Below are 16,012 nucleotides of genomic sequence, written 5' to 3'. Positions count from 1 at the left end.
GAGATACAGTGTAGGAATATATTGTGGTTGTATTTAGCTAATATTTATGTGCTAAAATCGAATGATCGCTTCTACTACATGAACTTAAAAGACTTGCAGAGGAGGTAAAACATTTTCTGTCCCCGTTGACCTGCACTTTTCTACTTTTCAGTGTCTCTTTGTTTAGAAAGGTCTCACTTTGCATTTAATTCAGGCTTTTACGCTGGGAAAATTGACTCTGCACTTTTAATGGTGAGATCGCTCTCCAGTATGTCACTGATAATGTCCCAAAACGCTGACTTCTATTACTGTCAGATGAAAGATTCAGATCTCTCTTAAATACATGCAGCTGGATGGGGGAAGGGGAGCGAAAGGTACTTTTGAACATAAACAAGAGCTATCATCTTGCTGAGTCTGTACCTTTAAACAGCGAGCTTTCCCACCAATGTGAGTGTGAATAACCAGACCATGCCTAAGGGAAGCACAATGAGTGTACTGGGGCATCATGTAAATATTAATGTTAGCTGTCTGAAGCCGACCTCGTGTAACCCCATGGTGTCAGAGCCATGGAAATCTGGGAATGGTTAATCAAGGTCAGAAGGAATGAGTAAAGATTAAATTGTTTACATGATAGAGACTGCATGGTATATAAAATTTGTTTATTCAGATATGAGGAGGGGGAGATCACGCTGCGTGTACAGATATCTGTGACTTATTAAGCGCTTCCTCCTTTTACAGTAAAGCTCTGGCCGTTCTGCTCGGGAATGGGAATTTTTTTTTTTCCAGCACTAATTGTGATGTACAAATGAGCATTAAAATGACTAGTGATTTGGTCCAATCTATGGGTAGTGTTAATTTGGGTATGTTCTTGGGCTGCCCTACTCTATAAAGAACCGTTCCCATGAGTCCAGTGGATGACTGGATTACATTATCCACGCAGAACTCTCCCAAGTAGGACAAGATGTAACCTCACTTAAGTGAATGCAGAAAACAAGAATATGCTCTATATATGTGTTTAAATGATTGTGCATGTGCCTTGGAAAAATTATGCGAAGGTTGAAACTTTGTTTGTGTGACTCTAAGCTAGCCCACCAAATCCTAACAAGACTTGGCTTTCAAATAGGTTGACTTTGTTCTAGTGAGTATGGGTAGAATAAACCTCACTACCTGTCCTAAATTATTGGACCGTAGAACGGATCCTGAGAATCGGAGCAAAACCTTTCAGAACATAGAAATTCCAAGTAGACCCTGGAACTCAGAAGAGGTGCTAAGCCTCTTGATGTATATGCCGGTGCATAATGGACCCCTCCCCCCAATGTGCTCACTGCAGGGTATCTGGCCTTCTTTGACTAGAGTGGCGGCCATGATCTGGCTGCAAATAGTTTTATATATATGCTTTTCTCTATCTAGGATCGGGAAGTAAGAGTTCTCCTTACGGAGACTGCCAATTAAGGCCACCATGTAGGCGTGTGGAGTCTTAGAGCCATGGATGCTCCACTAGGGGGATACTGGGAAACGTTGCAAAGTTTTCCAGGATGGGATAAGGAAAACCATACTTCTTTTAGCTACCTTGTAAGGGTACACATGCCACAAATGCCTTGTGTGAACGTGGGCTGAAGTTGTCATCTTTGATTGGACAGTTTGCATGGACACATCTCCAAATGGTAACACCCAGTTTTTAATGAATTCATAAACAGCTATAACAGAACTACAGCATAATATAGCGCAACAAATAATTAACCTACATACTACACTCTGGTAATTAGCAATAAACTAGATGGATATTTGGTAATTAAATAAACAGAATGGTATACAGTTGTGCTTGCAGGTACATTCATATCACTCTGTAATATATATGATTTGATTGTTTGGTGTGAAGTTACACATCCTAGAAACTGGATTTTGGGTATACTACAACAGCTGTTAACTTTGGCTGGGTTCTCACTTTGCAGTTTTTCTTAGTTTTGCTTTGTTTCTAAGCCGCAATAAGAGAACCCGGCCTAAGAGTTGGAACAGTTCCACATTCATGGAGAATGTTTGTTAGTTCCTGGGTTGTAAAAGATTCGGCATTATCATTTTAGGTTATTCTTCAGATCATTGATCCAAAATGTACATTTTTATTTATTGTGGTAAATTGATGATGAATGTGGACCCCTTTGTAATGCTGAGCGGAAGCAGCTACTCCATGTTATTAGTCCATGTTATTAGCGAGGGAAAATTTACTCCTCCAAAGTTACTTTGTCAAATGTTCCTTTGCATAAAATACATGTCTCAGCATGCAGCCAGTGACACTTTTACTCTTATTTTTCAGGTAAATAATAACGGGGTCGTGTCTTTCCTTCGCGAGGTGTCTCAGTTTACTCCGGTGGCATTTCCTATTTCTGGTGACCGCAGAGTTGTGGCAGCATTTTGGGCAGATGTAGATAACCGTAGAGGAGGGGATGTATTTTATCGGGAGTCTGAAGACCCCAGAATCTTGAGGCGCGCCAACAAGGATGTACACACTTACTTTCCGGAATTAACTGACTTCACTGCCTCCTGGGTCTTCATCACTACTTGGTACAGAGTCACTTTCTATGGTGGAGATGCCAATTCACCAGTGAGTGGATTCTACTAACATATATAAGAGGACAGTGCTGCAGATTTTAGCATTTTGCTATAAATGTATTAATATTTCTTCAAAATTATATGTAAATGAACTCCTATGTAACAAATTTATAGTATGACCATGCATATTACAGCAGTTAAATGAGTTACTGCATATACTTGAAAATTTTTTCTTCTGGTTTTATAGGTGAATACCTTCCAGATTGTCTTGATCACAGACGGAATTCGTTCCTTCACCATCTTTAACTATGAGACAATGCAGTGGACCACTGGTCGACATGCAAGTAGTGGAGGGGATAGTTGGGGTAGAGGTGGCATTGCTGCACAGGTACGGTATTTTATCAACATAACCCATGAACATACAACGTATTTGTGTATTTGTATTGTAACGTCAGTTAGCAATTGGGCAAAGCATTCAAGGTGGTGGTCGCTTGGCTTTCTATGGAGAGGGGAGGGGCGAGGAGCGTGTACCCCCTCCTCCCTCTTCCACTTGGCTTTGTGCTCTCTCAGTAGCTCGCCCCAGCCATGTGAATGAGGACTCTTTTTCAAAGACCTGATCTACAAATTGGGTCCATAAAAGGGTCGGGAAGTAAAGGTTATCCTTACGGATACTGCCAATTAAGGGCGCTGAGTAGGTTGTGGAGACTTATAGCCATTGACACTCCACTATAGGATTCTGGGAAAATATGTGAAGTTTTCAAGGATGGTATAAGGAAAACCACACCTCTTTTAGCTACCTTGTAAGACAGCTCCCTTGACATCAAGCATGACCTTCAGGATGTCTTATGACATGATGTAGGATTAAACCCAAACCAGTATATCTCTTCCAGAAGGAACAGATTCCAAATTGTAGTGGTTTTCCTTATCTCATCCTGGAAACTTTGCATATTTTCCCAGAATCCCCTAGTGGAGCGTCTAAGTCTCCACACGCCGACACAGTGGCCTTAATTTGTAGTCTCCAATAGGAGAACTCTTACTTCCCGACCCCAGTCAAAGCCACTCACTCAGTCAAACCAGTTCCCTACACTGTACTGAAGAGACCCAACCAAGTTGAAACAGTGCTGCCTACAGTTGTAGAATCTGTTCCATTTGGAATAGATATACTGGCCATTAGGCAAGGGTAACTTGACTAAAGTAAAAGTGACCACACCATATATCGTAATACCCAGATAAGACCATACCCAGCAGCTGTGCTATTCAGTTAATCCAAAATGGTTCCTCAAAATTCAGCATTTTGCGGTAGCTAGCCAGTAGAGTTTTGACATGTTGGGTGTTTCTGGATCTTGTGGTTGACAGGCTGTTTGGGGCAAAAGAATATCTAATAACTTTTGGGTTAGCAATTTAGGAAGAACTCGAAGGTAGATAACTGGACATATAAGACAAATGTGAGATAATATAGTTGGCTGGATGGAATGAACCAGGAAGAGGTCTGGATCTAGGAAAACACAATATTATGGTGGATTTCTATGTTGAAGGTTGAGTTTTCACAGGTTTTGTTATTGTGTCTCATAATTCACTCCTCTTTGTCTCCTAGGCAGGCTTCAATGCGGGAGATGGCTGGAGGTATTTTAATATTCCAGGCTCTCGCACGGATGACATTGCAGGGATCGCAAACACCACCAATGTAGGAATTCCTGGACGCTGGGTATTTCGAATCGACAACAACCACGTGCAGGTTGGGGGATGCAGTAACGCAAGTACGTGGCATCAGAACAGAGGATTCCAGTCACGTCTCAGCCTTCTCCGTAAAATGATTTTGTAACAGGATTGCACATCAACAGATGTTTGTACTGGTTGTCTGCTTCTGTTACCTGGTGACCAAAACAACTATAATACATCACATTCCAGGTCTTTTTGTAATCGCCCAATGTTTATTTTGTACTCTCCTAGAACACCATTTTTCATGTCTCCTACAGTTGTTTTTCCGAGAAAGTTGGGTGGCAACTATTATGGGATTGCATCATTTTTAGTGGGTTTGACCCAGTCATATTATCAAGTTTTATGCACTGTGAGTCCTTAACGGTGACTTACACACACACAGGACGCTACTGACTGACCTCAATAGTGGCTCCATTTGAATGGAGGTCACCACTGAGGTTGGTTATCGATGCAGCACTGAGCGGTTGGTTACTGGTTAACCGGCAGGAGGAGGAAATGTAGGTTTACCTTTTTTAATTTGTTTGAATTACACATCCTGTTTTAGTTTTACCAGCTCTCTTGCCAAGAGAGCAGATGTGTGGTTATGCATGGAAATGACCTGGCTTCCCTTGCCAATGCACTTGAGCGAAATCTCTAGTCGTCTCCCTCTTCATAATAAGTTAGATATCCCTCAAAAGCAAAAGGATGAGGATGGAAAAGCAAAATGATTAGTTGCCATCATCTTTGCAAGTGTGACGTGAGGAGCGTCATTAACAGCATAGGTTTCTATCAACCTTCATTCTTGTCACTTACTGCTTTTGAGGGGTCAAATCTGGCTTTTTAAAGGGGGTTTCACATGTGTTAGTGTAATTGCACATCTCTACAATTTACCATCTCTTAGCAAACAATGGGGGTCTACTTGACTTGAATGTAGCTATTGTGAAGTTCCCTATAAAGTTTGTGGATGGGAAAAATAGGTTCAGAGACGTAGCACTTAAAAATCCTCTTTAACAGGATATGTTGGACATAGCACAACTTTCCCATACACAAGTAGAAGACATTGGGCCACATTTACTAAAGCCCCTGCACCAGTTTTCTGTTGGATTTTGCACATTCTTTTCAGTGCAAACTGCATGCACATATATTCAAGAAGTGTCCGCAACACATTTGAGTTGGACGCAACTAATTTGTGACATGGATGCACTATGCCCGACATGTCACAAATTTCTACTCATAAAAGGGTCTTCTGTACAGACACAGTCAGACCGTGTGCCACATTTAACATTAGTCTCATAGAAATGTGACGCACACCCTATGTTAAAGGTGCACCAAAAAAAAGTAGGTGCACTCTGTTGGAGCAGTGCAGGGGGGTGCCAGATTCATGAAGAACTGCATATAGTGCAGACTGCACTGTTTTTGATAAATGTGGACCATTGTGTTTCTTACAGTACGAGAGAAAAGAAGTGACTTATATATTTGCTGGTGATTTATTTATTTTGGAGGGGGAACACTGAGGACGATTGGAGCTAATAAATAAATGGGCCTAGCCTGCACTCTCCTGGAAGAAATTGTATAATATGTTAAGCCTCACATTATTTCATTTTGACATTTATATGTTAAAAACAACATTTATAATGTGGGGAACTGTAAATTATATTCTCCCACATTAAATAAACCCTTCAGGAAGTGCAACTTCTAGGCAGATTAAAATGGCTGACATGGAACCAAGTTACAATTCAAACAATTTATTAGCTGCAAAGTAGAATAGAGAAAGCCTTATACAGCCCCAGAACAGCAGTGCCACATGCCAGGTTAAAACCTTGCTAATCCTTAAAATGCCAACACATCTGGGCAACACATTACTGCCCATTGAAATGGAATGTTGTGTTCCATTGTTGGGAGTCCTGGAATCCACCAATAAGTAAATATTGACTCCGGCCCATGCCAAGGAACCAAGCTTCTGTTCAAAAATATTTGACTTCGGATTCAATGAAAAACAAATATACATCTAAGAAACAAAGTGCTCTTTCTCTGCTGGCATTGTATGCAACAAAAAGGGGAAAAAAAACCCCTTAGTCTATAATGATATATAAATTCTCAGTTTTCTGGTAGTCTTTAATAAAAATAAAGGCATATTTGGCTTCTGTGTAGCTATATTCCTGGACACATGCAGTGCAAATATTAAAGGGATTTGAGGAAAAGGTATATTGTGCATCAAAAATGGTAAAAAGTTAATTTTGAAAATCTCCCAAGCTTTGTATCTAGGCCAATAGACCAATCTACATACTACAAACCGTAATTATACCATACTAAATACTGTAATTACTTCCTCTCAGTTATCCCTTTCTTCTTACTATGCTACGTGCACACAACTATGTTCTCACCTGGGCCAAAACTCCAAAGTGGCACACGATCAGGTGGAGAAAAGGTGGGGTAATCTAACTACCTCACCTCTCCAAAGCTGGCCAAGTATAGTACATGTCCTATATTTTGTGGTGTGCCCGACTCGGCTCAGTCATGGTGTGGTGAGACCAAGTGCCATAGACCTTTATGGGGGTCTTGATCTGGGAGCAAATTGTGTGGCCAGATCACAACCCACTATCCGGTCATGTGCATATAGCCTAACTTTTTGATTGTATGAGATCAGGATACACAGTGTTTGTTTTTATTGTATTACCTTGAACCGCATTGGTCTGCATATGACCTATAAGCACATTTTTTTTAAATAAAGGGGGTTGGCAACCTTTAGGAAGTGTAACAAATGACCATTAAACTGTTAAACCATTGTGGAAGCTACCACCAGGAGGTGCCAGCTAGTAGAATTAGAAAATTCCTGTTTCATCGCGTATTATGCTGGCTTCCGCCAGGAGGGGGTTGTGCAGTCATTACTGTCTGCATGCATCCTCCGTCATAACCAGGGTCGGCTCCAGGTGTCAGTAGCCCCCTGGGCAACAGAACATCAGCAGACCCTTATAAAGTGAACCCATGTGGCAGCATTAAAAATTCAGAATCCTGTTCCATAAAATGCTCCCTAGTTTATCATACCAAACAGCCCCCTCATGATTATTTTATATAAGTCCCTATCAAATCCTATGGATCTATTAGATACAACCCCCTCACCCCTATGGATTAATTATGTAAAGCCTTATGTCGGACCCCCAGCAGCTCTGGGCCCCGGCACTTGCCCAGGTATGCCCAATGCTGACACCGGCCCTGGTCATAACCACTCCCCAATGAGGGGTTGGAGGGAAGTACCCGCATGGGATTTCCTGCTCTCATGGCAACTGTTCCGTGTTCCTGATGGCTCCAAGGAAGGTTTAACAGGGTAAGCATAATATGGGTGGCTCTACACTCACCGGCCACTTTATTAGGTACACCTAGTAACGGGTTGGACCCCCTTTTGCCTTCAGAACTGCCTCAATTCTTCGTGGCATAGATTCAACAAGGTGCTGGAAGCATTCCTCAGAGATTTTGGTCCATATTGACATGATGGCATCACACAGTTGCCGCAGATTTGTCGGCTGCGCATCCATGATGCGAATCTCCCGTTCCACCACATCCCAAAGATGCTCTATTGGATTGAGATGTGGTGACTGTGGAGGCCATTTGAGTACAGTGAACTCATTGTCATGTTCAAGAAACCAGTCTGAGATGATTCCAGCTTTATGACATGGCGCATTATCCTGCTGAAAGTAGCCATCAGATGTTGGGTACTTTGTGGTCATAAAGGGATGGACATGGTCAGCAACAATACTCAGGTAGGCTGTGGCGTTGTAATGATGCTCAATTGGTACCAAGGGGCCCAAAGAGTGCCAAGAAAATATTCCCCACACCATGACACCACCACCACCAGCCTGAACCGTTGATACAAGGCAGGATGGATCCATGCTTTCATGTTGTTGACGCCAAATTCTGACCCTACCATCCGAATGTCGCAGCAGAAATCGAGACTCATCAGACCAGGCAACGTTTTTCCAATCTTCTACTGTCCAATTTCGATGAGATTGTGCAAATTGTAGCCTCAGTTTCCTGTTCTTAGCTGAAAGGAGTGGCACCTGGTGTGGTCTTCTGCTGCTGTAGCCCATCTGCCTCAAAGTTCGACGTACTGTGCGTTCAGAGATGCTCTTCTGCCTACCTTGGTTGTAACGGGTGGCGATTTGAGTCACTGTTGCCTTTCTATCAGCTCGAACCAGTCTGCCCATTCTCCTCTGACCTCTGGCATCAACAAGGCATTTCCGCCCACAGAACTGCCGCTCACTGGATGTTTTTTCTTTTTCGGACCATTCTCTGTAAACCCTAGAGATGGTTGTGCGTGAAAATCCCAGTAGATCAGCAGTTTCTGAAATACTCAGACCAGCCCTTCTGGCACCAACAACCATGCCACGTTCAAAGGCACTCAAATCACCTTTCTTCCCCATACTGATGCTTGGTTTGAACTGCAGGAGATTGTCTTGACCATGTCTACATGCCTAAATGCACTGAGTTGCCGCCATGTGATTGGCTGATTAGAAATTAAGTGTTAACGAGCAGTTGGACAGGTGTACCTAATAAAGTGGCCGGTGAGTGTATAAGGATCACCCACTTAACTTGTTGAACTTTCTGAAGGGTAGCCAACACTTTAATATTTTGTAATGGAAAATGACTTCACATGACTTTAATGTGTAATATTTGTCATTGTTATACCTAGATTTTATATTTACCTTATATTATTTTTCTTTATTTCTCAGCCTCTGTTTGCTGGACTCTGCGTCCCTGCCGGAACGGTGGCAGATGTATAGATGACTGTGTGACTGGGAACCCTTCTTACACTTGCTCCTGTCTAAGTGGATTCACAGGGAAACACTGTCAGATTGGTAAGAAATAAAGTCTCCTTACAGATTTTTACTATAATATTGTGTTTACATGATTCTCACCTCAATATACAGTGTTCTATGAAAAATTACATTTTGTAAGTGATGTCCAACTTGTCTTGCAGATATGGGAAGATGCTTTTCTCAGCCATGTCAGAATGGTGGCACCTGTGTGGATAAACCAAGATCCTTCTCCTGTATATGTCCAACAGACTTTACCGGATTAGTTTGTGAGACAGGTAATTTCCGAACTTATAGAAGGGGGGCTGTGATGACCTCAGCCAATATGATGGCGCACATGCTGTGTAACACTCTTCATGGAGAGTGCGCAGCCCAAGAGCCATCTCCATACATCCTTATTGATGCTGCACGGTAATTGTGCAGCACTCATCCTTTAGTTGTCAAAGACACGTTACATACCCTGTTTTACCTCTTTAGGCCTTACTCTATATCCAGATCGGCAGCCAATATCTTGCGGTGAGCACACTGTGTCTCACTGTAAAGTGACCAAGCCAGATGGCCGTCATGCAAATTTGCCCAGATAAAGGACATGTCCTATATTTACGGAAAAGCCGCCCGGTGTCTCGCCACACCACGACTTCTGTTGTTGCGATTTGTGCGGCCAGATCACACCCACATTCACAGTCACATGTGAATAAGGCCTTACTTTAAAAATGTGGCATAAATAACTTATTAAGGGCTATAATACCAAAAAATGTAAAGGTTTCTTTCTCAAGTATTATTTATAGGGGCTCTCTAAGAATTTATATTAATGGCTTATGCTGTAGTTACTGCTTTCATCTCCATGCTCTGTGTTTATGGTCGTATGGTTCAGATATAAATTTCTGGACAAACCATGTTAGACTAAATTCACACTACCGTTCCTTACATCCGTTAAAATAGGGAAGAATAGAGGTTTAACAGAGGTTAACGTATCAATTAAAAATCTCATTAACATCAATGTGAATTTTATGTAATCCATTATGATCAGTTTGGTCATCCGTTATGTTCCGTTTAGGGATCTGTATTATATGTGTTCTACAACTTTGCAGCCAACAATACACTGGTTCTTTCCATATATTTCTGACATTAAAGGGATTTATGGCAGTTTAGTTCCTGCCTGTTGTTTTTATCCTAGAGGTATCGCCCTGCGCTGGCAAGGTATGTTGGAATGGAGGAATCTGCCATGTTTACAATGGGATCGCAGTGTGCCAGTGTCACCCAAGATACACGGGCGACCAGTGTGAGACAGGTAAGAAGAATTCGACTGACTTGTAGTAGAAATACTACCCTGGTTATACCATAATATGTGAGCATCGCTACTGATATGAATACTAGGATCTACAATATTCTATAATGCTGTGGGTGAACAGCTGAAGTGCAGATATTATGCCCATTGATCTCTGTTTACATGGTGTTAAGATGCTGATCCCAATAACATGTCTCCTAAACATAAAGCTAGAGTTCCCACTCTCTTCTTATGGTAGATGCATGTTGGTTTTTAAACATGCTCGACTGGAACACATGCACCCTCAGCCAAGCCCACAATGCAAGTATATGTGGTGTGGTCAGTAGGAAAAGTTTGTTCTTATCTCTGATTACATGAAACTGTTGCTTATTTTAGAGCTAACACCCTGCTCATCTGCTCCTTGTCTAAATGGAGGACTCTGTGAGAATTTTGGGACTACATACCGCTGTCTGTGCAATTCTGGGTTCACAGGAGCTAACTGTGAAAGAGGTAAATAAAGTTCACTCATTATTTCCGATATTCTCTTTTGTAAAGGAGGAGAATAACGCAAATCAAAGAAAGGGTCAAAGGAAGCCATTAAAATAACAAATAGGGGCAGTATGGTGGCTTAGTGGTTAGCATTACAGCCTTGCAGCGCTGGGGACCTGGGCTCAAGTCCCAGAGTCAATTTCCAAAAAGAGTTTGTATGTTCTCTCCATGTTTGCATGGGTTTCCTCCGGGTCCTCCTTAGTATCACACAGCTTTGATTGCACTGTGTTGTCACATGACCATGTTGCATGACCGCAAGCAGAGATCTAGAAAACCTTGAACAATTGATACAGAAATTATATTACACAAACAATATCAATTATTTGCTGGAATGGTCTTAAAGTAGTCAAGCCCTTTAAATAATCGAGATCCTTTTTTTATATAAAATTCAGAATTTGTTTTGTTATATAAGAACCAAAAAAAGGTTGTGTTACACAGTTCAGTTCTACTTCACAAAAATATGCCTGTTCTTGAACAAGTCTCCTGCCAGTATATTGCTGCTAAAGTTGGCTGATGTCCTGGAGTGGGGTAAAGTTGGGGGACAACCACAAATAAATTTGAAATTTCTCTTACGTGACTTACATTATGTTTATGGGGATTTATATGTTGGATTGCATCTAATGTGTGTGCTAATCTGACGCATTTATTTCTCTTTACCCAGAAATCAGACCTTGTTCTTCTGGACCCTGTTTGAATGGAGGGACCTGTGTAGAGATGGGCCTCAGGTACACATGTTCCTGCTCATCTTGGTTCACTGGAGCAAACTGTGAGAACGGTAAGTATCTGCGATGTACTGGGATGTTTCTGTCATGATACAGAAGTATTTGTGTCCAGTTATTAGTATTATTATTTTCTCTATCATCAGAAATTAGACCGTGCTCTTCATCTCCATGTATGAATGGGGCAACATGTGAAAACCTGGGCGACACCTACTCTTGTCTCTGTACCCGAGGATTTACTGGTCTGAACTGTGAGACAGGTGAGAGCAATAAAAGTGCTGTAGTGGTGGTAAAACACATGATACACTTTATTCATACATGCACTTTATTCATTGGTCAACCTTTGTTTACAAAAAGTGCTATCTACTATTATTTAATTTCTAGGGGGGAAAAATTGCCATTTTGAGGCAATTTTCGGCTTTCTTTAGATTAGAAAATGCTGCACCCAGATGATACAAATTAGTCACTGGTAATGTACTAAATGCTCTGCATGTATTGCAATTTGAGTTTTAAAATTTTTATCTTAATATATTTTTAAATGTCACATGTTCTCTGTGTGAAAAAAATAAAATAGGGGCTCAGTGGTTAGCACTACAGCATTGTAGTGCTGGAGTCCAGGGTTCAAGTCCCATCCAGGTCAACATCTTTAAAGAGTTTGTATGTTCTCTCCGTGTTTGCTTGGGTTTCCTCCCACACTGCAAAACATAGGGGTAGGTTGATTAAATTGTGAGCCCCATCGGGGACAGGGACTGATTTGGCAAATCCTGTGCAGCGCTTCAGAATCTGTGTGCGCTATATAAATAAAGGAATTATTATTATTAAACCAAAGGAACATTGCTGTTTTTTATGCAAACAAAATGCCAGGGAAAAAAAGCTTACTGTGCCACCAGCCTTAATACCAGTATTACACAGCAGAATTAGGGGGTTCAGTGGTTAGCACTACAGCATTGTAGTGCTGGAGTCCAGGGTTCAAGTCCCATCCAGGTCAACATCTTTAAAGAGTTTGTATGTTCTCTCCGTGTTTGCTTGGGTTTCCTCCCACACTGCAAAACATAGGGGTAGGTTGATTAAATTGTGAGCCCCATCGGGGACAGGGACTGATTTGGCAAACCCTGTGCAGCGCTTCAGAATCTGTGTGCGCTATATAAATAAAGGAATTATTATTATTAAACCAAAGGAACATTGCTGTTTTTTATGCAAACAAAATGCCAGGGAAAAAAAGCTTACTGTGCCACCAGCCTTAATACCAGTATTACACAGCAGAATTCTGGGGTGGAGGGAAGCAACAAATCCTACTGTATGCTTATACAGTTGGATACATCCTTTGGTTCGGGACCTAACCCCTGTAAAGTGAACATCAGAAGCAGACAGTCATTTGCTGCTGCCAATATTCCGGGTGTCTCCTTATATAAGCAATTACATAACTAGGAAACACCTACCGTGTACGTTCAGGAGAGGCTGGGGATGGAGGCCATACAGTAACAAGTTTTTCCTGCTGTATGTGAAATGTACTAAGCAAACGGAGGCCAAAGGATGCCCCATCTGCCAGCTTTCCTGGTGTAAACACTGCAAGTGTCCAAAAAACAAGAGGTGAATGTAGCCTTAGGCCAGATTCACACTGCATTATTGTCAGTATACTGCATCAGTGTTTGCAGGCCAATACCAGGAGTGGAACTTATAGACAAAAGGTATCATAAAATGCATAAATTGCAACTAGGCTCCATTCATCTCTATACATCTGAGATGCAATACAGCAACAAACCATAATGAGGCATGGTGCTCTTTTTGGAAGAAAGCAGGCACGTGGCAACCTACAGAAAACCCCATTAATGCAACTGGGTTTTAGGTTCTGATTATTTTCGGCAGTTCTTCAGCAGTTTGTTTTCTCTCAGCAGAGCTTAAGCCATGTTCATCCTCTCCATGTCTAAATGGTGGTCTCTGTGAAGATGCGGGTTCTAGTTTCAACTGTGTGTGTCTGCCGAGATTCACTGGAAGAAGATGTGAGACAGGTAGGGTTCTTACTATTACCCGTCATTATTTATGGGCATGGTGTGTATGGGTTCCCCAACGCAATGAGGTATTGTACATAATGGGGCACATTTACTAAGAATGTGGGAAACTGCACTAAAAGTGCTATTTCCGTGTATAATGCTCAGTGTGACCGATTCATTAAGATTGTGCGCCAGAAATCATGTATCTGTCGCTTCCCTGCACTGGCCCAACAGACTTCACCAACTTTTTTGTGGGGAACCTTTAACGACAGACTTTGCATGTTAAATGTGGACGGTCCGACTGAGCACTGGAACGCCCCCTAATTTGTGTCGCATGGAGGATAGTGCAGCTGGGCCACAAAAGGGTCAAAAATACCTGTGCAAGCAGTTTACACCTAAAAGAATGTGCAAAGTCTGTCAGAAAACCGTCACAAAGCCCTTAGTAAATGTGCCCCGATGTATTGCTAATGGATACTATGTGCACTGCAATGTGGCACATAGGATCAGACCTGGCCTATAGGCTTCATACATACAGTTATATTGTACCTTCACTTACCACCCTGACTGTTATGTGATGCATTTCAATCTACAGAGCTAAGACCATGCTCTTCATCTCCTTGTCTCAATGGAGGAGTGTGTGAGGATGTGGGGGATACTTATCGATGTGAATGCAAGCAGAGATTTACTGGAAGACACTGTGAAACTGGTAAGTATTACTTTCTGGCTCATTTTTATTAGAAAATATTAGGAGACAATGACCCATATTTACAAAGGGGCTTGCGCCAGTTTTCTTTCGGACTTTGCGCGTTCTTTCTAGTGCAAATGGCTTACACATGTATTTAAGAATAGTCTGCACCACATTTCGCATGCAACCTTTTGTGGTGCGGCTGTACACGCAACACAAATTTCTGCACTAAAGGGGTTGTTCCAGTGCATAGTCAGACCGTAGTGGCTCAGTGGTTGGCACTACAGCCTTGCAGCACTGGGTTCCTGGGATCAAGTCCCATGTAGGTCAACATCTGAGAAGAGTTTGTATGTTCTCTCCGTGTTTGTGTGGGTTTCCTCCGGTTTCCTCCCACATTTCAAAACATAATGTTAGATTGATGAGATTGTGAGCCCCATTGGGGACAGGGACTGATCGGCAGCTCTGTGTAGCGCTGCATTAACTGTGTGCACTATGTAAATAAAGGAAATAATTATTATTATATCACATTTATCATGCAAAGTCTGACAGAAGTGTGTCGCTCGTCCCATGTTAAAGGTGCACCAAAAAAAGTGGTGCACCCTGTGGGAGCAGTGCAGGGGGCACCAGATTCATGAAGAACGGGCACCACAAATCCTTAATCTGGCACCCTCTGCACACTACACAGGCAAACTGCACATAGTGCAGTTTGCACTGTTTTTACTAAATCTGGGCCAATATTTCTAACTTTTATTATTTTTTATTATTCTTTTTGCCATTAATCTTAGTTCATCATTTTAGAGTAATGGTATAGTCAGGCTCTTAGCTAGGTTTATCTTCAGCTGTGGGAAATACTTAGATTGCTGACCTTACATTCTACTAAATGTAATTAAAAAACATAAATTCCTTTTAATCAAATAAAAACAGTTTTTCTATAAATGAATATGTGACTCTTTCCCCAGAGATCAGACCTTGTGTCTCGGATCCTTGTCTGAATGGTGGTACATGTAAAGAGGATGGAAATCATTACATCTGTTTGTGTAGACAAGGCTTCACTGGGTATCACTGCGAAACAGGTAAATGCTTGAAAAATTACATTATTTGCAAGTGTATGTGACATGTTCATAATTCTCTATATTTCCTTACCTTATTGAGCCCTTCAGTTTACAGAGGACCTTTTATTTTTAACCAGTTAGCCTAACTACAGGTAACACATTATAGAACAGGACGAGCTTTGCACATTGGACATATGGACACATTTACTAAAGGCCGTGCGCCAGTTTTCTGACAGACTTTGCACGCTGCTTGCACAGGTATTTAAGAAGGGTCTGTGCCACATATGTGGCTGCACTATACTTAATGTGAAGAAATCCTGAATATGAATGTTGAAATCCTGAATCTGGCGCCCCCTGCACACTACACAGGAAAACTGCACATAGTACAGACTGCACTGTTCAAAGTAAATGTGCCCCTTAGAGTCCTACCTGCAGGCAGAATGTTATAAAGCAGGTGGAGCTGAGCAGATTGTACATAGGGGCACATCCGGAGGAGTTCACAGAAAGTGCATTGTCCGACGAGAATGCACTCTGCCGCAATTCACTACAATCGTGCGCCCGATATCCTGCATTTGTCCTTTCCCTGCTCAGGTCCAAAAGATTTCACCTTTCCACAGACTGAGCACATACGTGTACAGGAGGCTTAACATGTAGACTTGCTGGAAAAGATTCAATATAAACTACAACCTAGAAATTCAGGAATAAATTGACAAT

At 41.8% G+C, this 16,012-nt stretch overlaps 1 protein-coding gene across 4 annotated transcripts in view; it reads left to right on the top strand.

Moving 5' to 3' along the window:
• SNED1 (sushi, nidogen and EGF like domains 1) overlaps positions 1-16,012 on the top strand; it is an 88,739-nt gene that overhangs the window by 39,983 nt on the left and 32,744 nt on the right. For 3 of the 4 annotated variants that reach the window (XM_072143221.1, XM_072143222.1, XM_072143220.1), the window contains exons 2-13: positions 2,291-2,578; positions 2,774-2,914; positions 4,121-4,283; positions 8,952-9,077; positions 9,200-9,313; positions 10,213-10,326; positions 10,699-10,812; positions 11,513-11,626; positions 11,717-11,830; positions 13,466-13,579; positions 14,154-14,267; positions 15,206-15,319. In XM_072143221.1, the coding sequence (XP_071999322.1) occupies positions 2,291-2,578; positions 2,774-2,914; positions 4,121-4,283; positions 8,952-9,077; positions 9,200-9,313; positions 10,213-10,326; positions 10,699-10,812; positions 11,513-11,626; positions 11,717-11,830; positions 13,466-13,579; positions 14,154-14,267; positions 15,206-15,319 (1,630 nt within the window). The remainder of the gene's footprint in view (positions 1-2,290; positions 2,579-2,773; positions 2,915-4,120; positions 4,284-8,951; positions 9,078-9,199; positions 9,314-10,212; positions 10,327-10,698; positions 10,813-11,512; positions 11,627-11,716; positions 11,831-13,465; positions 13,580-14,153; positions 14,268-15,205; positions 15,320-16,012) is intronic. The other variant, XM_072143223.1, reaches the window with a different exon arrangement.

The sequence above is a fragment of the Engystomops pustulosus genome, chromosome 3 (assembly GCF_040894005.1).
Source record: "Engystomops pustulosus chromosome 3, aEngPut4.maternal, whole genome shotgun sequence".
Classification (NCBI taxonomy): Eukaryota; Metazoa; Chordata; class Amphibia; order Anura; family Leptodactylidae; genus Engystomops; species Engystomops pustulosus.
Note: the sequence above shows the minus strand (reverse complement) of the source record. Positions and strands in the feature narration are given on the sequence as shown.